The 15866-nt window shown below is 39.4% G+C and overlaps 2 protein-coding genes across 2 annotated transcripts; both read left to right on the forward strand.

Annotated features, from left to right (window-relative positions):
• The first annotated feature begins 5759 nt into the window (after positions 1 to 5759).
• lnc.lemp (lncRNA encoded micropeptide) lies at positions 5760 to 7231 on the forward strand. Its single transcript, XM_080549364.1, has 2 exons — positions 5760 to 6031; positions 6850 to 7231. Exon 1 carries the CDS (start codon positions 5844 to 5846, stop codon positions 6012 to 6014), a length of 171 nt encoding a protein of 56 aa, XP_080405490.1. The 5' UTR covers positions 5760 to 5843; the 3' UTR covers positions 6015 to 6031; positions 6850 to 7231.
• A 1097-nt stretch (positions 7232 to 8328) lies between these two features.
• On the forward strand, positions 8329 to 12243 carry cisd1 (CDGSH iron sulfur domain 1). The gene is made up of 3 exons (XM_080549301.1): positions 8329 to 8491; positions 10999 to 11204; positions 11536 to 12243. The coding sequence occupies exons 1-3, from the start codon at positions 8461 to 8463 to the stop codon at positions 11623 to 11625; spliced, it is 327 nt and encodes a 108-aa protein (XP_080405427.1). The 5' UTR covers positions 8329 to 8460; the 3' UTR covers positions 11626 to 12243.
• Positions 12244 to 15866: the final 3623 nt, after the last annotated feature.

Here is a 15866-nt window from a genome sequence, read left to right on the forward strand (position 1 = left end):
TATTGATATTTTTGGGCTACTCGGAAACCATGTGATTATGCAATTTCAATAGCGACTGTACAAATCAGGCCTATACGGCCCAGGCTGCACACAGGCTCTCTCTCTCAACTGTCAAGTCGTGAGCTTAGAATGATAAGGTTCTATCTCCGTTTAGAATTACAAGGTTCTATCTCCGTTTAGGGCAGTTCAGAGATATTGAGCGTCAAAGTTTTTACATTCCATTATGTTTTGTGAGATGGAACCCTTTGTATTTTATGAATGACTAACTCAAAAATGTCAACATTTTAAAAATAACACCACACAGGCATTAATAAACACCTAATGGATCAGATTATGTAAAAAACTCAATTTTGACAAAAATTGAGATCCTAGAACCTTATAATTCTAACGTCATGAAGTGGTCTCTATCGCTCTATCGTATCATCCCCTCCTACCGTTACTCCTAATTCTCCGCACTGCAGTTTCAGAGGCGCTCTCCTCCCGGCGATAGGCGGCGCACAGATTAGAACGTTCCCGGAGGATAATGCTATATTCACCATTGCATGGTGCACCAAGGGTCCCATGGATGGACATCAACACCTTTAATGCAGGCCCCCCCTAACCCTAAACATGTCATCAGCTCAGTCTGTTCGGGCCCAGATCAAGACAATCAACGGCCGTGAGACACGCACATTCCACCGCATCGGAAGGGAGAGGGCATCGGGAGTGGCACTCGCTTCGGGATCTGTCGTATGCATTCGTGAAAGCCCCATCCGAAAACACCTGACTAGATATAGATGCTTGCAAAGACTACACTTCCCCGTTGAAGCCAAGGTGACATAAACGCCTGACGCTTGCATTATGATGCATTTAGTTAATTATTCATGATTATTGTTTTTGGCGATCTTATATTTAACTGTCAGTTCAGTTGATATCATCCGGCATAGCCTGTAGCAAATTGTGTTTAGGGATAGAAACAGCAATCGATTACATTGCAATCTAGCCCTATGTGCATTCAAAAGGGCATCGGATGTTTTTTTTTTTGCTCTCCTAAGTTACTGTAGCATGCACGCGATCGACCCTCCCTGCATTGGAACAGCATTATTGACAGAGTGCAGATTGCAATGCCTTTGTAGCCTATTTGCACCATATCTGCACATCATAAATTCACTAAATCAAAAAGCAACATTGCAAGTCAGACCTGATCTTTTGACGTCGTTGTGGGGCCGTGGTGCGGGAGGCATTAGAGAGGTGCATCGCTGCTATTGAGAGGTCGAGGCATCGTTGGATGGTTGTCTTCGCTGCACCATTCTCCATCCTCCCATCCTCTCCTCCACGGCCAAGAACACAGGATACTCCCAGGATGCAATGCGCTCCTGCGTGACCGTGGATGATTGTTGCGTAGCAACTTGTGTGGCGCATCATGGGCGCTCGTGGAGGCTATTAACAAAAGATGAAATCATCCCTCCAGAGAGCGACTTTTTAAATCTGTATCTGTTGCCATCAAAAGCTATAGCCTAGTGTAGGCCAAATATGATAGGATACAAATATCGTTGTGAGACATACCTAAAAATGCAAATGAATGCATGAATGTAGTCCTATTTATAAATACAACTATTGATGAGACCCTAACCTAGGCTACATTAAACGTACTCAAAATGCAATAGATCATAGGCTTAAAACACACACGATTGCCTATTTTAATAGATAGCCTATGGAACAAGAGCATAAATAATAACATTATAATAAATAAATAAAAATAATAAAAAGACTTGTAGATTGTATTGTTAATGTTTCGATTTGTCTGTTTGTCTGTTACATTGAATATTCCATAGAAGGCATGTGTGAGATTTTGCTATTTTAGTCATATAGCCTATGAATAACATTTTAGCTGAACTATTATATCAAAGCAAACTTTATGATTGATAGAAAACATCACACAAATGCAATAGGCCTGCGTAAACACAACGTGCAGTGTTCAGAACAGATTAGGCTCTTCACTTCATTTTAGCCACAAGTGGCCAATGTTTCACTGCAATTCAGCTCTTCATTCACAGTAGTTCCGGCCTCAAAGACAAGTGTCAGTGCACTTTTCCCCAATCCGTCTGCAGTCTCTCATCCGGCAGTTATTATAGGCTATATTATCTAACAGAGACAATGAATAGTGATGCTATGTTTTGTGAAGATGGATACAGCATTCCATTTTCAAGTGCCAAGCTTATTTTGATAAATTAAACATTTGAAATGTTATTTAAAGTTTGAAAAAACGTTTTATAAAAGTAATAAGGCACCTGAACCATTATTATATCATATTATAATTCCTTATTGCTTAATTAGGCTATATACCCATTGGGGGACATTTCATTTACATTATATTTACATTTCTGGCATTTAGCAGACACCTTTATCCAAAGCGACTTACAACAAATACATTTGTCTAAGTAAATGAATCATCTATCCATCAGTCATTGCAAGAAAGAGTTATAGATGCTTGGGCCAGAGGCCATTGGCTAGAGGAGAAGAATGTCTCTACTCTACAGGGGGGGGGGGGGGGGGGACTCTACAGGGGGGTAGAGGAGACAGAGAGGTTACAGGAGGGACCGTTAAGGTGTAGCCTGAAGAGATGGGTTCAGTCTACGGTGGAATATGGGCAATGACTCGGGACAGTGAAAAGTCTTGACCGGGTAGAGTGACTGCTGCATCCCTGTAGAGACGATGGTGCCAGTCGACCATCTGAGGTGGAAGAGCGAGTGAACAGGCAGGTGTTTGGGGGCTGACCATTGTTTGCATGTAGGAGCAGGGGCGAAGCTACCACGGTGGCAAAGGGTGGCAGCTGCCACCCTTGAAAAAAGTCCTGCCACCCTATTTGCCTACAGACCAACTGATATCATTTGTTGTATTATTATTATTGGATCTTTATTTTTTATTTTTAATCAGAATTCAGTGTAAAATCCCCAAATTCTCAAGTTTGAAAAATAAACTCAGTGTTCCACCCCTCCGTCCCGAATGGTTGCACCCTGGGTCACGTGGAGAGATTTGAGTTTGCCTGCTGAGCCTCTCTGCTGCTGTGCCATGTGGAGCCTGTTCAGGTCATGTTAAATGTGGTTTTAACTAATTATGTTATTACGTCTAGAATTCATTACCTAATGGATATGTTTAGTAAATTAATGAATGTTTTGTTCATCAATGTAACGTTATTTGCTGAGTTATGAAGCGAAGACGTTTTTGCAGTTCAGCTGTTACCACTAGCTAAGTTTAAATTTAGCTAGCTAGCTATCGTTAGCTACACAGATACAGCTTTTACTTACTGTTTAGCTAACGTTAGAGTTATTATAGTTATGTCATTGTAACAAGATTCCAACTCTCTTTTCTGAACCATAGAACATAGTACAATACTACAGCTCTATGTTCGTTAGTGTTAGGACAGTATACCAACATTCTGAACGCTCTATGTTCGTTAGTGTTAGGACAGTATACCAACATTCTGAACGCTCTATGTTCGTTAGGCCTATTCTATCTACACATTTTTCCATGTACAACGTCAACCATAAAATATCAACAGTTGTGATATGGATGATAAATTAAACGTTACTTGTCATTGTTTAAGCCATGTGTTGTTTCTGATGTTTTAAAATGTATTTTACATTCAAATATATGAACACCAATTGTACATGTTGGACATCATGGACATGTATTTTGTTTAGAAACTCAAGCCATGTAAAACCAGACACTGATGCAATGTCTTTGTTGTATGAGTGTTTATTCATAATGTGTCACCATGCTGTGACATCCTGTGGGTCAGGGTCACAGAGGGTTGCAGCCTGATTTAGAATAAGAATGTACATGTTTAGAATAAAAAGCACTCTAGAAATACCCAATTCAAACTCATTTGTATTTCGTGAGCTTAGAATTATTAGAGATATTGAGCGTCAACGTTTTGACATTCCATTCTGTTTTGTGAGATGGAACCTTTGTATTTTATTGATTACTAACAAAAAAATGGCAACATTTTTAAAATAACACCACACAGGCATTAATAAACACCTAATGGATCAGATTATGTAAAAAACTCAATTTTGACAAACATTTAGATAGAACCTTATAATTCTAACGTCACGAGGTGACAGGTCTGTTTCAATGCAGATATTGAGCATTCTAAAATAAACTGCAAGCACAGTGTACGAGCCAAGAATGTGATTTATTGTGTATTTTGTATAAAAGGTGAATGGGGTTTATTGTGAGTTTATTTTTGATTGTTTGTTTATTTGTTGTTATTGCTTTGATCAGGGTATTGAGAGGTTCCGGAAGTCACATGGTTATGGGCGGTGATATTGTGAGATTAATATAAGCACCTTTTCACCTGCATGGCGGGAGTAGAGAGAGAGGGGAGCCAGGGTCCCTGTATTTTTGTTGATCGCATTGTTCGAATGGATTCTCATTAGTGATGGGGGAAACGAAGCTTTCCGACGCATTGACACATTCAACACAATTGTGTCGGAAAAGGTGTCGATATATTGTTAAGTCTGACGTCAAAAGTGACGTTTAGCCATTTCCGGGTCCTAACCAGAAATTCTCCGCACCAGAGTACCTGTGAACTACAGCGGTAGAATGACAGTTTAATCGTTTTTTAGACTCGGATCTATTCATACAACAAGGGACACAATACTTTCCCGTTTTCTCCATATTGTCAGGGTATTTGAGCCTCGGAAAAGCGCTATATAAATATAATGTATTATTATTATTATTATTTCGGCATTTCGAAGACAGCGCCTCAGCCAACGTTGGACCCGGAAACACGTCACGACTTAACAAGCGGAGACAGCAGCTCCATAATGCCATCTGCTGGTCAATTCATGGCATGGCGGTTGTATCGACTGATTGACAAGTCAGGAATTTGGGGCAAAATACAATAAGCCCACCGTCATCTGCGATGTCTTGTTCAATAAAGGTGCTGTGACAAACTGTGTCGATGTGTATGTGGCCATATATGCGGTCTTATATTGGTGTGTCTAGACTAGTAGTAGAAGGTTCGTTTGAATTGATGACCTGTCATAAATGTGTCTGTAGTTGACGTAATTGACGTCATTCCGATTGGCACGAATGACGACAAATAAATGCAAATGTTGTATACATTTCTGATATGTAAAGATACACATCTGAACGACATTTAGGCATGTGTGGGACATGGCTGTGGGACAATCGGGGCAGATTTTGATGGTCAACATGTCATAACAGGGGCCACAGTGTTGGGACGTGCTCGTGGAGCAGGAAAAGAGTTATCGTGAGCTTAGAATGATAAGGTTCTATCTCCGTTTAGAATGATAAGGTTCTATCTCCGTTTAGAATGATAAGGTTCTATCTCCGTTTAGAATGATAAGGTTCTATCTCCGTTTAGAATGATAAGGTTCTATCTACGTTTAGGGCAGTTCAGAGATATTGAGCGTCAAAGTTTTTACATTCCATTATGTTTTGTGAGATGGAACCTTTGTATTTTATGAATTACTAACTAAAAAATGTCAACATTTTAAAAAGATAACACCACACAGGCATTAATAAACACCTAATGGATCAGATTATGTAAAAAAAACTCGATTTTGACAAAAATGGAGATAGAACCTTATAATTCTAACGTCACAATGTCATAACACGGGCCACAGTGTTGGGACGTGCTCGTGGAGCAGGAAAAGAGTTATGGCTTCAAGTGCGCTTCAGACACGCCCATTTTCTTTGGGCACGCCCATTTTCTTTAGACACGCCTATGCTCCGGTGGCCATGTTGGTCTGCTACTAAATACTCCACATGTTGCTTTATTTCCTTGTCCAAATCGGACCCCACAGGGACTTCCAAACCCAACAGAGGTGAACATGGCTGACGTCTCGGAGAGGACACTGCAGCTCGCCATCGCTATATCCTTCGCCACGGGCGTCTTTACGGGGTGGCAGGCCAACCGAATGAGAAGGAGGTTCCTGGACTGGCGAAAGAAACGACTGCAAGATAAGCTCTCACAAACACAGAAGAAACTGGATTTAGCATAATAGCTAGGGGTTGTAAGGTAAATGATTGCATGCATGCAACATCCGCGAAGTTATGAAAACGTTGCAATATTGCAAAACATTGTGGCGAATTTGATTAAAATAAAGGAATTATTTGACGTCCTTCATTGATCAGACACTGACTTACAGGGTGCCACAGAACTGGTTGTGTCATGAAGCCCTATGGTGCTCAAAATACTGACATTAGTTTGCATATCAATATTTAGTGAATTATGAAACATATACATTTAGAAATAGATAGGCTAGGACTAGGTACTATACAAATAATAATTTGCTAAATCAGCTTTGAAATAGTAATTCGTTTCATAAAACAATGGTGAGAAGAGAGAGAGAGAGAGGAAAGAAATGGAGTCCATGATCAGGTGTGTTCAGAATCCCTAATCAAAACAACTACAAATATCATATTTTCCATTTATATTTTCAATTTATTTTCAACCTTATCTTCAGGTTGGCCTATTTATTTGAGCATGGTGATATATAACGACTATATATAATTGACTTTAAATTAAATGCTTGTAACATAGAATAGATCATTTGAATTAAACAGATTATGTTGGGGAAATGGAAATAAATTCCAATAAAGCATAGCTACCCTCTGCTTATACTAACACATTTGGCAAGAGAACAATAAACACATTGTTTACTGTTTAGACCAGCTGCATACAGCCACAAAATACTAGTGCAACTACTGGCAGATATAACTATAGCCAAATTAAAGCTTATTCATGCACCCAAAGATGTCATACCTTTCTGAATAACAGTTGTGCACAGCAAGTTTTGGACTTATTGAAATTATTATAATGTATTTTATTTTCAGGAAATACAGCCAGTTTCAGCTGTCAGATGGAGTTGTCAGGTGGCCCTCTCAACCTCTCCATGATTTGGGGTCATTATCATCAGCATCACCACGAAACAAACAAACATTTTAATGTCTATTTTTCTTTTTGTCTGTTTGTTTTTGGATTCAGTGGCAAGTCTGTTGAGTTCATTCCTGCAGATGTGCAGCAAACACCTTCCAGACTCATGTTGTTCTAATAAAATCATTGTTCTTTCGTACATCCAGTGTTTTTTGATGCCTGCTGCAATTTGCTGTCTAATGTCTGATACATTTGGCGGACACAGATTAAGCCAAATCGCAGGATTAGACTCTCAACCTTTTTTCTTTCATTATCTCTGTCAAGGTCTTATTTAATCACTCAGCTCTGGATAAGCACACCTTTACCTTTTGGGAATTATTTAGTCCAAATGAGTGAACTAAACTGAGAATTGTTTTTTCAGACATTATGAAAGTATACTTTCTGTATAAAAAAAGTTGTCTCAATGAAACCAGGGTCAAATCATATCATGATTGGGGGGGAGGGGGGGGAGGAGACCATCTTTGGGCAATCCCAGAATGTGTGAGTGGGGTTGACAACCCATGTGTACATAAGGTTCAGATATAGGAAAAAGTTAGGATATGTATAGCATAGAGTACAGCACAGTGTTTTATTTGTATAGTATAGTAGCATAGTATAGTAGATAGTGTACATAGCCTTATGTATGTCAACCAGCTCTTTTCTCTTTTTTGTTTTACCCGTGGCCCTCTTGTTTTTAGTCTTTTTTCCAAGCACCAGGGGAGCCCCCCCTCCTAAATTTCGTTGTATGGTACCTGTACTATATTAATGACAATAAAGACCATTCATTCATTCAATCAAACCGCACTGAGAGGGGTGCTTTCACATGAGGATTTAGTTCCTCTCTGTATCTAGACAATTTGATGGCAGCTACTAGATTGTAATCAAGTGCAATACTGAAACACAACTGTGAACATTTCAAACCTGCAAACTGCGACACTTTAAATGAATGTGCAATAATACTATGTGCAATATGACAACCCTCGGGTACATAAGGTTCAGAGATAGGACATGTTAGGATATTTATAGCATAGCATAGAGTACAGCACAGTGTTTTATTGTATAGTATAGTAGATAGTGTACATACATTGCCTTATTTATGTCAACCAGCTATTTTCTCTTTTTTGTTTTACCCTTGGCTCTCTTGTTTTTAGTCTTTTTTCCAAGCACCAGGGGAGCCCCCCCTCCTAAATTTCGTTGTATGGTACCTGTACTGTATTAATGACAATAAAGACCATTCATTCATTCAATCAAACCGCACTGAGAGGGGGTGCTTTTACATGAGGATTTAGTTGCTCTGTCTCTAACCGCCAGAACAATAGGTGGCGCTAATGCACCATTGACGTTGAATGCAAACTGACGATAGACCCTATAAGAAGAAGCAGAAGAAGAGAGAGAGAGAGATAGTTAAAGGTTTTCTGATGATCTTCCAGATATGCAGCTTTCTGCGCTAGACCAACAGAGGCTTTGAGAAAGAGAGCCACACATTCTACGTTGGACAGTTGTTGGAATCAACGTTGCATTGCAAAGCCATCATGAGTTCGACCAATGTTACCCTGTCCAAAGGTATGTTATGCTACTACTAGTTAGCCCAAACCGTTAGTTTGTCATGTCTAACACAGGGCTCTCAAGTCTCACGCATGTGTGCCACACTACTAGTGTCTGTCTGCTAAACCATAGATCATAATATCTGAGCTAAACTATGATTGGGATTAGGGCTGGAGCTGTATCTGTCATCAAGTGCTGTAGCTATGTATGTATGGATCTCAGCAAGTTAATGAGTCACGTTACCTTGAAATGTGGTTTAACAAGGTCAGGTGCAGTAGGTTTTTCTTTTAAATATGCGTTGCAAAACTCGTAAATGGATTCCAAAGCGCTTTACAATGGCCTCATTCACCCATTCACATACCAATGATGGCAGCAAGCTACCAGGCAAGGCGTGTGTGAATGTGTGGCCAGACCAATTTGTGCTTCAGTGTCAAGCCCAAGTCCACCTGGGACACGTGGCTAGCCGGGGATCGAACCGCCGACCTTCTGATCATTAGACACCTCTTTAGGCTCTACCTCATGAGCCACAGTCGCCCCAGGAGTGCACATTGTATGATCCACATGAAAACAACAACAACAACAATAATAATAATATTTTATTACTCTCTGGCCAGCTCTGCGAACTTGAGGGTCTGACTTGGCTGCAACTTTGGGTTTTATATTAAATTAGATTTGATTCAACTTTATTGTCATTGCAGAGTACAAGTACCAGACGAACGAAACGCAGTTTAGCATCTAACCAGAAGTGCAAATAGTGATATAAAAACATGACAGTGAACGGTACAGTATGGCAAGTAGGCCTACAGTAGTTGGAGAGTTATGAGCTAGGCCTGTGTACAGTTAAGGTAGCTATGTACAGTATGGTATAGCTACAGATGTATAGTGGCTATATTAAAGGAGGTATGTGGAATGTGCAAAAATATGGTTTGTGCAAAGGTAGTATTTGTAAACAGCAGTAGTGCAAAGGGTAGGCTATTTGAGTTCACATTGACCAGGGGTGTGTGCAAGACATAAAGACACAGACAGCAATACAATAAAAAAAAACATCAACAATGTAATAAACAACACTATAAGCACCTCTGCCACAGGGAAGAAACTGTTCAGGTGGAGCTGATGTGAAGAGACTTGTAACTTCACCAAGGGCATGTGCCTAAGATACAGCATCCTTGAGTTATAGCCTAACGATACTCAGTCTTTATCTTTAGGGATGCTAATCTCCAGCGTAGAATGGACCACTTTACTTCACTAGCAGCCCAGCAACACTGTGCATGCCCTTAACCAACTATTGGTCCACACAAGTTTCACTCTTAGCGATACCAGGGAGGGGAGTGTACATGTAGTCTTTACATTTATCCAGATAGCTAAAATCAGCTCTTCCCTTTTATTTTTGGTACCAGAAGCGCATGTCTGTAAGGTGCGAAACAGCGACGACTGGAAGTTGAAATTGAGGTGTCATGTAACGTTCAACTCTCATAAAATTCAACCAACTATAACTAGGGCCTATAACTATAACTCAACACTTGCCAGTTTTGATCACATATTTTACTTTGTGATATTTATTATAATAATATTGTATATTATCACATCAGGTTCTGACATGATGTCTCCTGTGCGCCATTGTTTGGTTTTGGAATATGCAGTTTGTATAGTGCTATTTTTGTACAGTCATGTACCCTTACCATTTAAAAAAACATGAATAACACCAGGGAAGTTTCATTGTCAATGTAGTAGGCAAATAAGCATCAGGCATCAGACCATACTATGGGCAGCAACAACCAACGAGTAACTTGATTGCATCCTAGAGCAAGCTCTGTTCGTTCAACTATTACCTACTATTTGAAAATAAGTAGCATCCAGTTGTGGAATTATATTCATCACTATTTTGGCTCATGTGATGTGGGTTAACTAGCCAACTCCGTAACATTAGCGGAGTGAATTACGTGTGAAATTAGCATGCTAGCAGGTGTTTTCATATAAAATGGCCATGCCAACATAAAAGCTATAGCTGACTAGTGAGCCTGCATCAACCCTAATGCTATTCAAGTGCAAGATGATTACATTTATCTTCCGAATTTAAGATACACACATTAATCTGTGGTAGTAAACCAAAAGAACCAAGCCTTAGACAAGAAACTACTCGCTGGTAGTTCCATGTGAAAACGTCTTGCGTCAGACATACGTAACCCTTTGTGTCGAACCAGTATTTATACCAGTATACGAACCAGTACAACCAATATTTATGCTCCTATTCACAACTTAGCCTTCCCTGCATTTTTCATGGAATCACACAAGGTCTTGAGCAGGGAAATTGCCTGACATGTTGCCTGAAATTGCCTGACATCCTTACGTTCCATGCTCTGAGATCACAGCCTGACATGTCCTTTTTTATTTCCCAGGACTGTTATTTCAGTTGAGATGTGATACAACAATGTACTGTAAGAATGTTCACAATTGCCATTTCTTTTATTAGCACACAAACGTTCTGGTTCCTTTTCACAGCTAATCCATTTTCTTTTCTTTTGTAGCTGAGCTGGCAGCAGCAATATCTTTGACTGCTGGAGCTACAGTCATAGGCATCCTAGTCTACCAAAAGCTATTCTCCAATGGCAAAGGTGTCACGCCTAAGGTGAACCTGGACCTGCAGAAGGACAACCCTAAAGTGGTACATGCGTTTGACATCGAAGACCTTGGAGACAAAGCTGTGTACTGCAGGTGTTGGCGCTCTAAGAAGGTAACCATCAACATTATCTGTTCATCTGTTACAATGAGAAGTTCAATTTATTTGTTATGTAGTCAAAATGATGAGCGTAAGTAAATTACCCCCCATGTCATTTTTACAAATGCCCCTGGCTGGAAACTCGTAGTTTCTCAATCACTGTACTTTTTTACTACCAATGATCATAGGGGGTAATTTTCTTTTTTTGACTACAGAGCATAGCAAATCATGATTTTCATTATGTAGTCACTGGTATGGTGCTGGAGATAATGAATGAGGTTGTAAAATGGTGTCCCTTCAAGGCTTTGTGGTAGATCTGTCTTAACTGTGTCTATTCTTGTCCTAGTTTCCATATTGTGATGGTGCCCATGCGAAACACAATCAGGAGACAGGTGATAATGTTGGCCCCCTCATCATCAAGAGAAAAGAGGCCTGAACAGTCATCATTGGGATTCCAGAAGTGCCGCTGCTATCACACGCACAAGTGTTCTTTTCTAAAAATATATATATATAATTAAAAAACTGGCAAAACTTGATTTTACAGTACTCCTTTACACCTGGTTTACTCAGAAAGAACATGGTATCAGTCATTACTCTGTTATCGCAACAAATTATAACTCTCAATAATGATGCATTGACGGAAACACGTGTCATTACTGAGAAGTTAGTCATGTGTTGGAATGTGAAATGTGCCGGAATGTTCCAGTTGTACTAACGACTTACTTATGTAAACGGCATTCGATGTAAATACTAAGTGAACAGTGCTGTAAAGATACTGTAAAATAAAGTGCCACCTAAGTATTTATTTGTTTAGCTCTGTGTTATCCCATGTTGTTATGTTTTCCCCAATAATGTGAACTTGTATGTTTGAGAAGTGTCTGCCTTATGCATTATGAAGTGAACTGTGCAACTTGTTTTGGTTCAATCAGAAATCTCCATTTGGAAATGGTTTCCCTTACCAATTGATTTGCATGTGTCATGGTAGCAGATGTAGTAGTGTACCTTACTCTTGCTTTGTTGCCATACCGTTTCAATGGTTACATGAAATAAAAATCTTCAGAAAGATATACGAGTATTTTTGGTTTGTCCGGTTTGCTATGCTAACCGTACCACATTCCATTTAGATGCTGCCCTAGACATTATCATTGGCTTAGTCCGACCTCTTTTTACACCACACAAGGGGCCTGCATTTGGATTGAATCAATCCGGTGTGTTTATCACTGGATATGGTCCCATGTTAATTTATCAACGGATAAATCAGGCAGATTGTTTGACCTTCAACCAGAAGGTTGATCTGATATTGTGCCCTTCAGCAAAGCACCTAACTTCCACTTACAATTTACATTTAGATTTTTGGCATTTAGCAGGCGCTTTATTCAAAAGTGACTTACAATCAATACATTTGACTAAGTAAGTGAATCATCAATCCACCAGTCGTAGCAGGAAAAGTAATCTAGCTCAGGCTAGCGGCCATTGGCAGTCGTCGTGCTAGAAGAAGAACGTTTTGTGTTGTTGTTGTAGTAGACACTGGAGAAACAGTACAAGGGGGTAGTAGAGATCTCAGGAGAAACAGTGTAGGGGGGAAGCCTGTCAAGCTTACTGTAAAAGATAAAAGAGGAGTAGCGTCCTGAGCAGCAGTATGCTGTTCATTGAAACCAATGTAAATTCATACAACTTGAAATGCTTTAAACATATTTAAAAAGTGTAAGTAGGATCAAAAGCATGTATAGAAATTATTTAAATAGGCTTAGTCTACACATTTTCAAGTTGGATTGTGTTGTGATTTTTTTAATGAAATGAGATGAAAGAGGAGATCCATTTTAAAGTGCATCTCAGGAAACCAATGGTCCTCATCGAAACCCATGTTGATTAATGCAAACTAAAATGCTAACAGTTCAAAAAGTCTAAATAGTAAAGTACTAAGAAGGTATATGGTATGAAAAAGATTACACAAAGATTACACAAAAGATTGAAAAGAAAGTCAGATAGTATCGATACTAAGTAGAGTAACTAAATATTACATGTAAGGCTAATGCCCTAGACCTTTGATGGGCACACTTGTTGCTTTCAGAACCATGGACAGGGCTCAGGGTGTATATTGATATAGCTATGTTAATTAGCCTAGCCTAAATGTTAATGTGGCTTGTTTTGTAGTGTGTTATAGCCTCTGCTCTGATGGTGTTTATTTGACATTTAAAGAAATATAATTGATAAAACTTGATGAAAAATCTGAATGACTTGTTGAATCGCACCGGTTGGACTGTCTAAATAGCTTCAACGTTGTAGGAGGAGTAGCAAGTCGAAAATTTGAATAATAGTATGAGGAAGAGCAATATTTCTGAAGCAAACCAACTAATTATATAATGTGTATTTTACAACAGTATACAGTTCCGACCAATAATTTGATTGGACAAGAGGCATTCCATGAGTGCTGATATAGAGTAGAACAACTGGGACTTTAGGGTAGGCTACATGATGGAGCAACGTACTGTCTGATGTTATCTTGTCGGAATCACACATGCCACCAAAGCTTATTTCACTTGTACAATAAATGAAAACGTACACATCTGAAAGACTTGCTGGGCTGCTATGCCAGTGCTGATATTCAGTATAACAGCACTCCCCCTTGTGTGATATAAATCAAGTAAAAACAAGTAAAGAAATAAACGAATACAAATAAATATAGATAAAAGGCACCCTTGGCTTGCAGACAACTGATTGTACTGTGGGTAGGCTACATAACATCTCTGGTGTAGTGAAGCCATAAATTCAGCCATGGCTCAGAGGGGCCTTTCGATTCTATACTCACTACTATTTTTTTCATGCACGCAAACGCGTAACCTTTTTGACGTAACGTTTCCTTTACGGAACGCAAAGCTTATCGGGATACACAGATGCCTCGAGCGCCATATTGGAGTCGCTATTGTGTGTGTGTATAAATAGGCTGCTGGAGTTTGGTTATCTTATAAGTTTCTTCTAAGGGGAAAACAAAGTTGTTCTTCGGATGGTCATGAAAGAAATGTCAGCGTAAGTTGCCCATGTTGCTGTACATTACATTGGAAAAGCATATAAAAAGTTGAAAAGAAGTCTAGGCTTTAACCAACACAGCCAAGCGTTATCACAACAACCATGAAAGCTAACTAGCGAGCTAGCCAGGGGAGAGCTTGCTAGCCGCGGTTAGCTTAGCACAATGAACAAAGCCAGGGTGAAGGCCTGCTAGTTTGCTAGCTGGTTAAGCTAGCAGCCATTACCCCGACACGGAAATAGTCATGTTTTTGTTCGGATTCACATTTACTTAACCTAACTACATGATGGATATTTTAGCTTCATGTTATTGTTATGTAAGGCCTAGCTGTGTTTGTCAGTTGTATGTTGTTAGCTAGCTGGTCTGGGATTGGCTTTATCACTACTAACTAATCCGTTTAGCTCTAAACGTTAGCTGTTAGTTTTTAGCCTCACTTTTGAGCTCGCCGCATTTCAAAACAACAGTTCGTGAGCTTAGAATGATAAGGTTCTAGAATCTCCGTTTAGAATGATAAGGTTCTATCTCCGTTTAGAATGATAAGGTTCTAGAATCTCCGTTTAGAATGATAAGGTTCTATCTCCGTTTAGAATGATAAGGTTCTATCTCCGTTTAGAATGATAAGGTTCTATCTCCGTTTAGAATGATAAGGTTCTATCTCCGTTTAGAATGATAAGGTTCTATCTCCGTTTAGAATGATAAGGTTCTATCTCCGTTTAGGGTAGTTCAGAGATATTGAGCGTCAAAGTTTGTACATTCCATTATGTTCTGTGAGATGGAACCTTTGTATTTTATGAATTACTAACTCAAACATGTCAACATTTTAAAAATAACACCACACAGGCATTAATAAACAACCAAAAATGGAGATAGAACCTTATAATTCTAACGTCACAATGGAGATAGAACCTTATAATTCTAACGTCACAATGGAGATAGAACCTTAGAATTCTAACGTCACAATGGAGATAGAACCTTAGAATTCTAACGTCACAATGTGTCTAGTCGTGTGTTATCAAGCGTTGTACCTGTCTGTGTCAGTCAGGTAACGTTGAGGAAATACCAACTGACTTAACACTTGTGCTGGCTAGTCTGTCTGCCCAACCAAATGTTTGCTCGCCTGATGTCTTTGAAGCCGCGATCTGTTATTAGTGAAGCCGTCTTTTTATATATATAAATATAAATATGATCTATTCATTGATTCTTGAAGAATAACAACGTATTACTTGTATGCTCCCGTGATGTCAGATGACTTGGATAGAGGAAACATTTCTCCGTCCTCATCACTTCAGCTTTAGTTTGGTGGTGCTGATATTTTTTGTTGTTTTTCATATTACAGATTGTTTAATTTTCTATGGCAAAGCTTCGTGTTTGTGAACCCTTTGTGCGTTGCACGAGTAACTGTCGTGGAATTGACTCTCTGTCTGTGTTGCCTGTCTGATGCCAACCGCTCGCTGTGTCCAGCTAGTTGTCTTGTTTTAAAGTTAAGTCGCCCTGATCAGGATGAGTGGTACTGGACTGGTGGGATAGTTTAGCACAGGACTAGTGGTACCTGATAGACCTGAATTTGTGGGTAGGAATGCCGATTTACTGGGGGTGAGAATTTACAAGATTATTAACAACAACAAAACATCTCACAGGATTCATTTTTATCA

The sequence above is a fragment of the Nansenia antarctica genome (genome assembly GCF_963989245.1).
Source record: "Nansenia antarctica genome assembly, chromosome: 19".
In the NCBI taxonomy this organism is placed as follows: Eukaryota; Metazoa; Chordata; class Actinopteri; order Argentiniformes; family Microstomatidae; genus Nansenia; species Nansenia antarctica.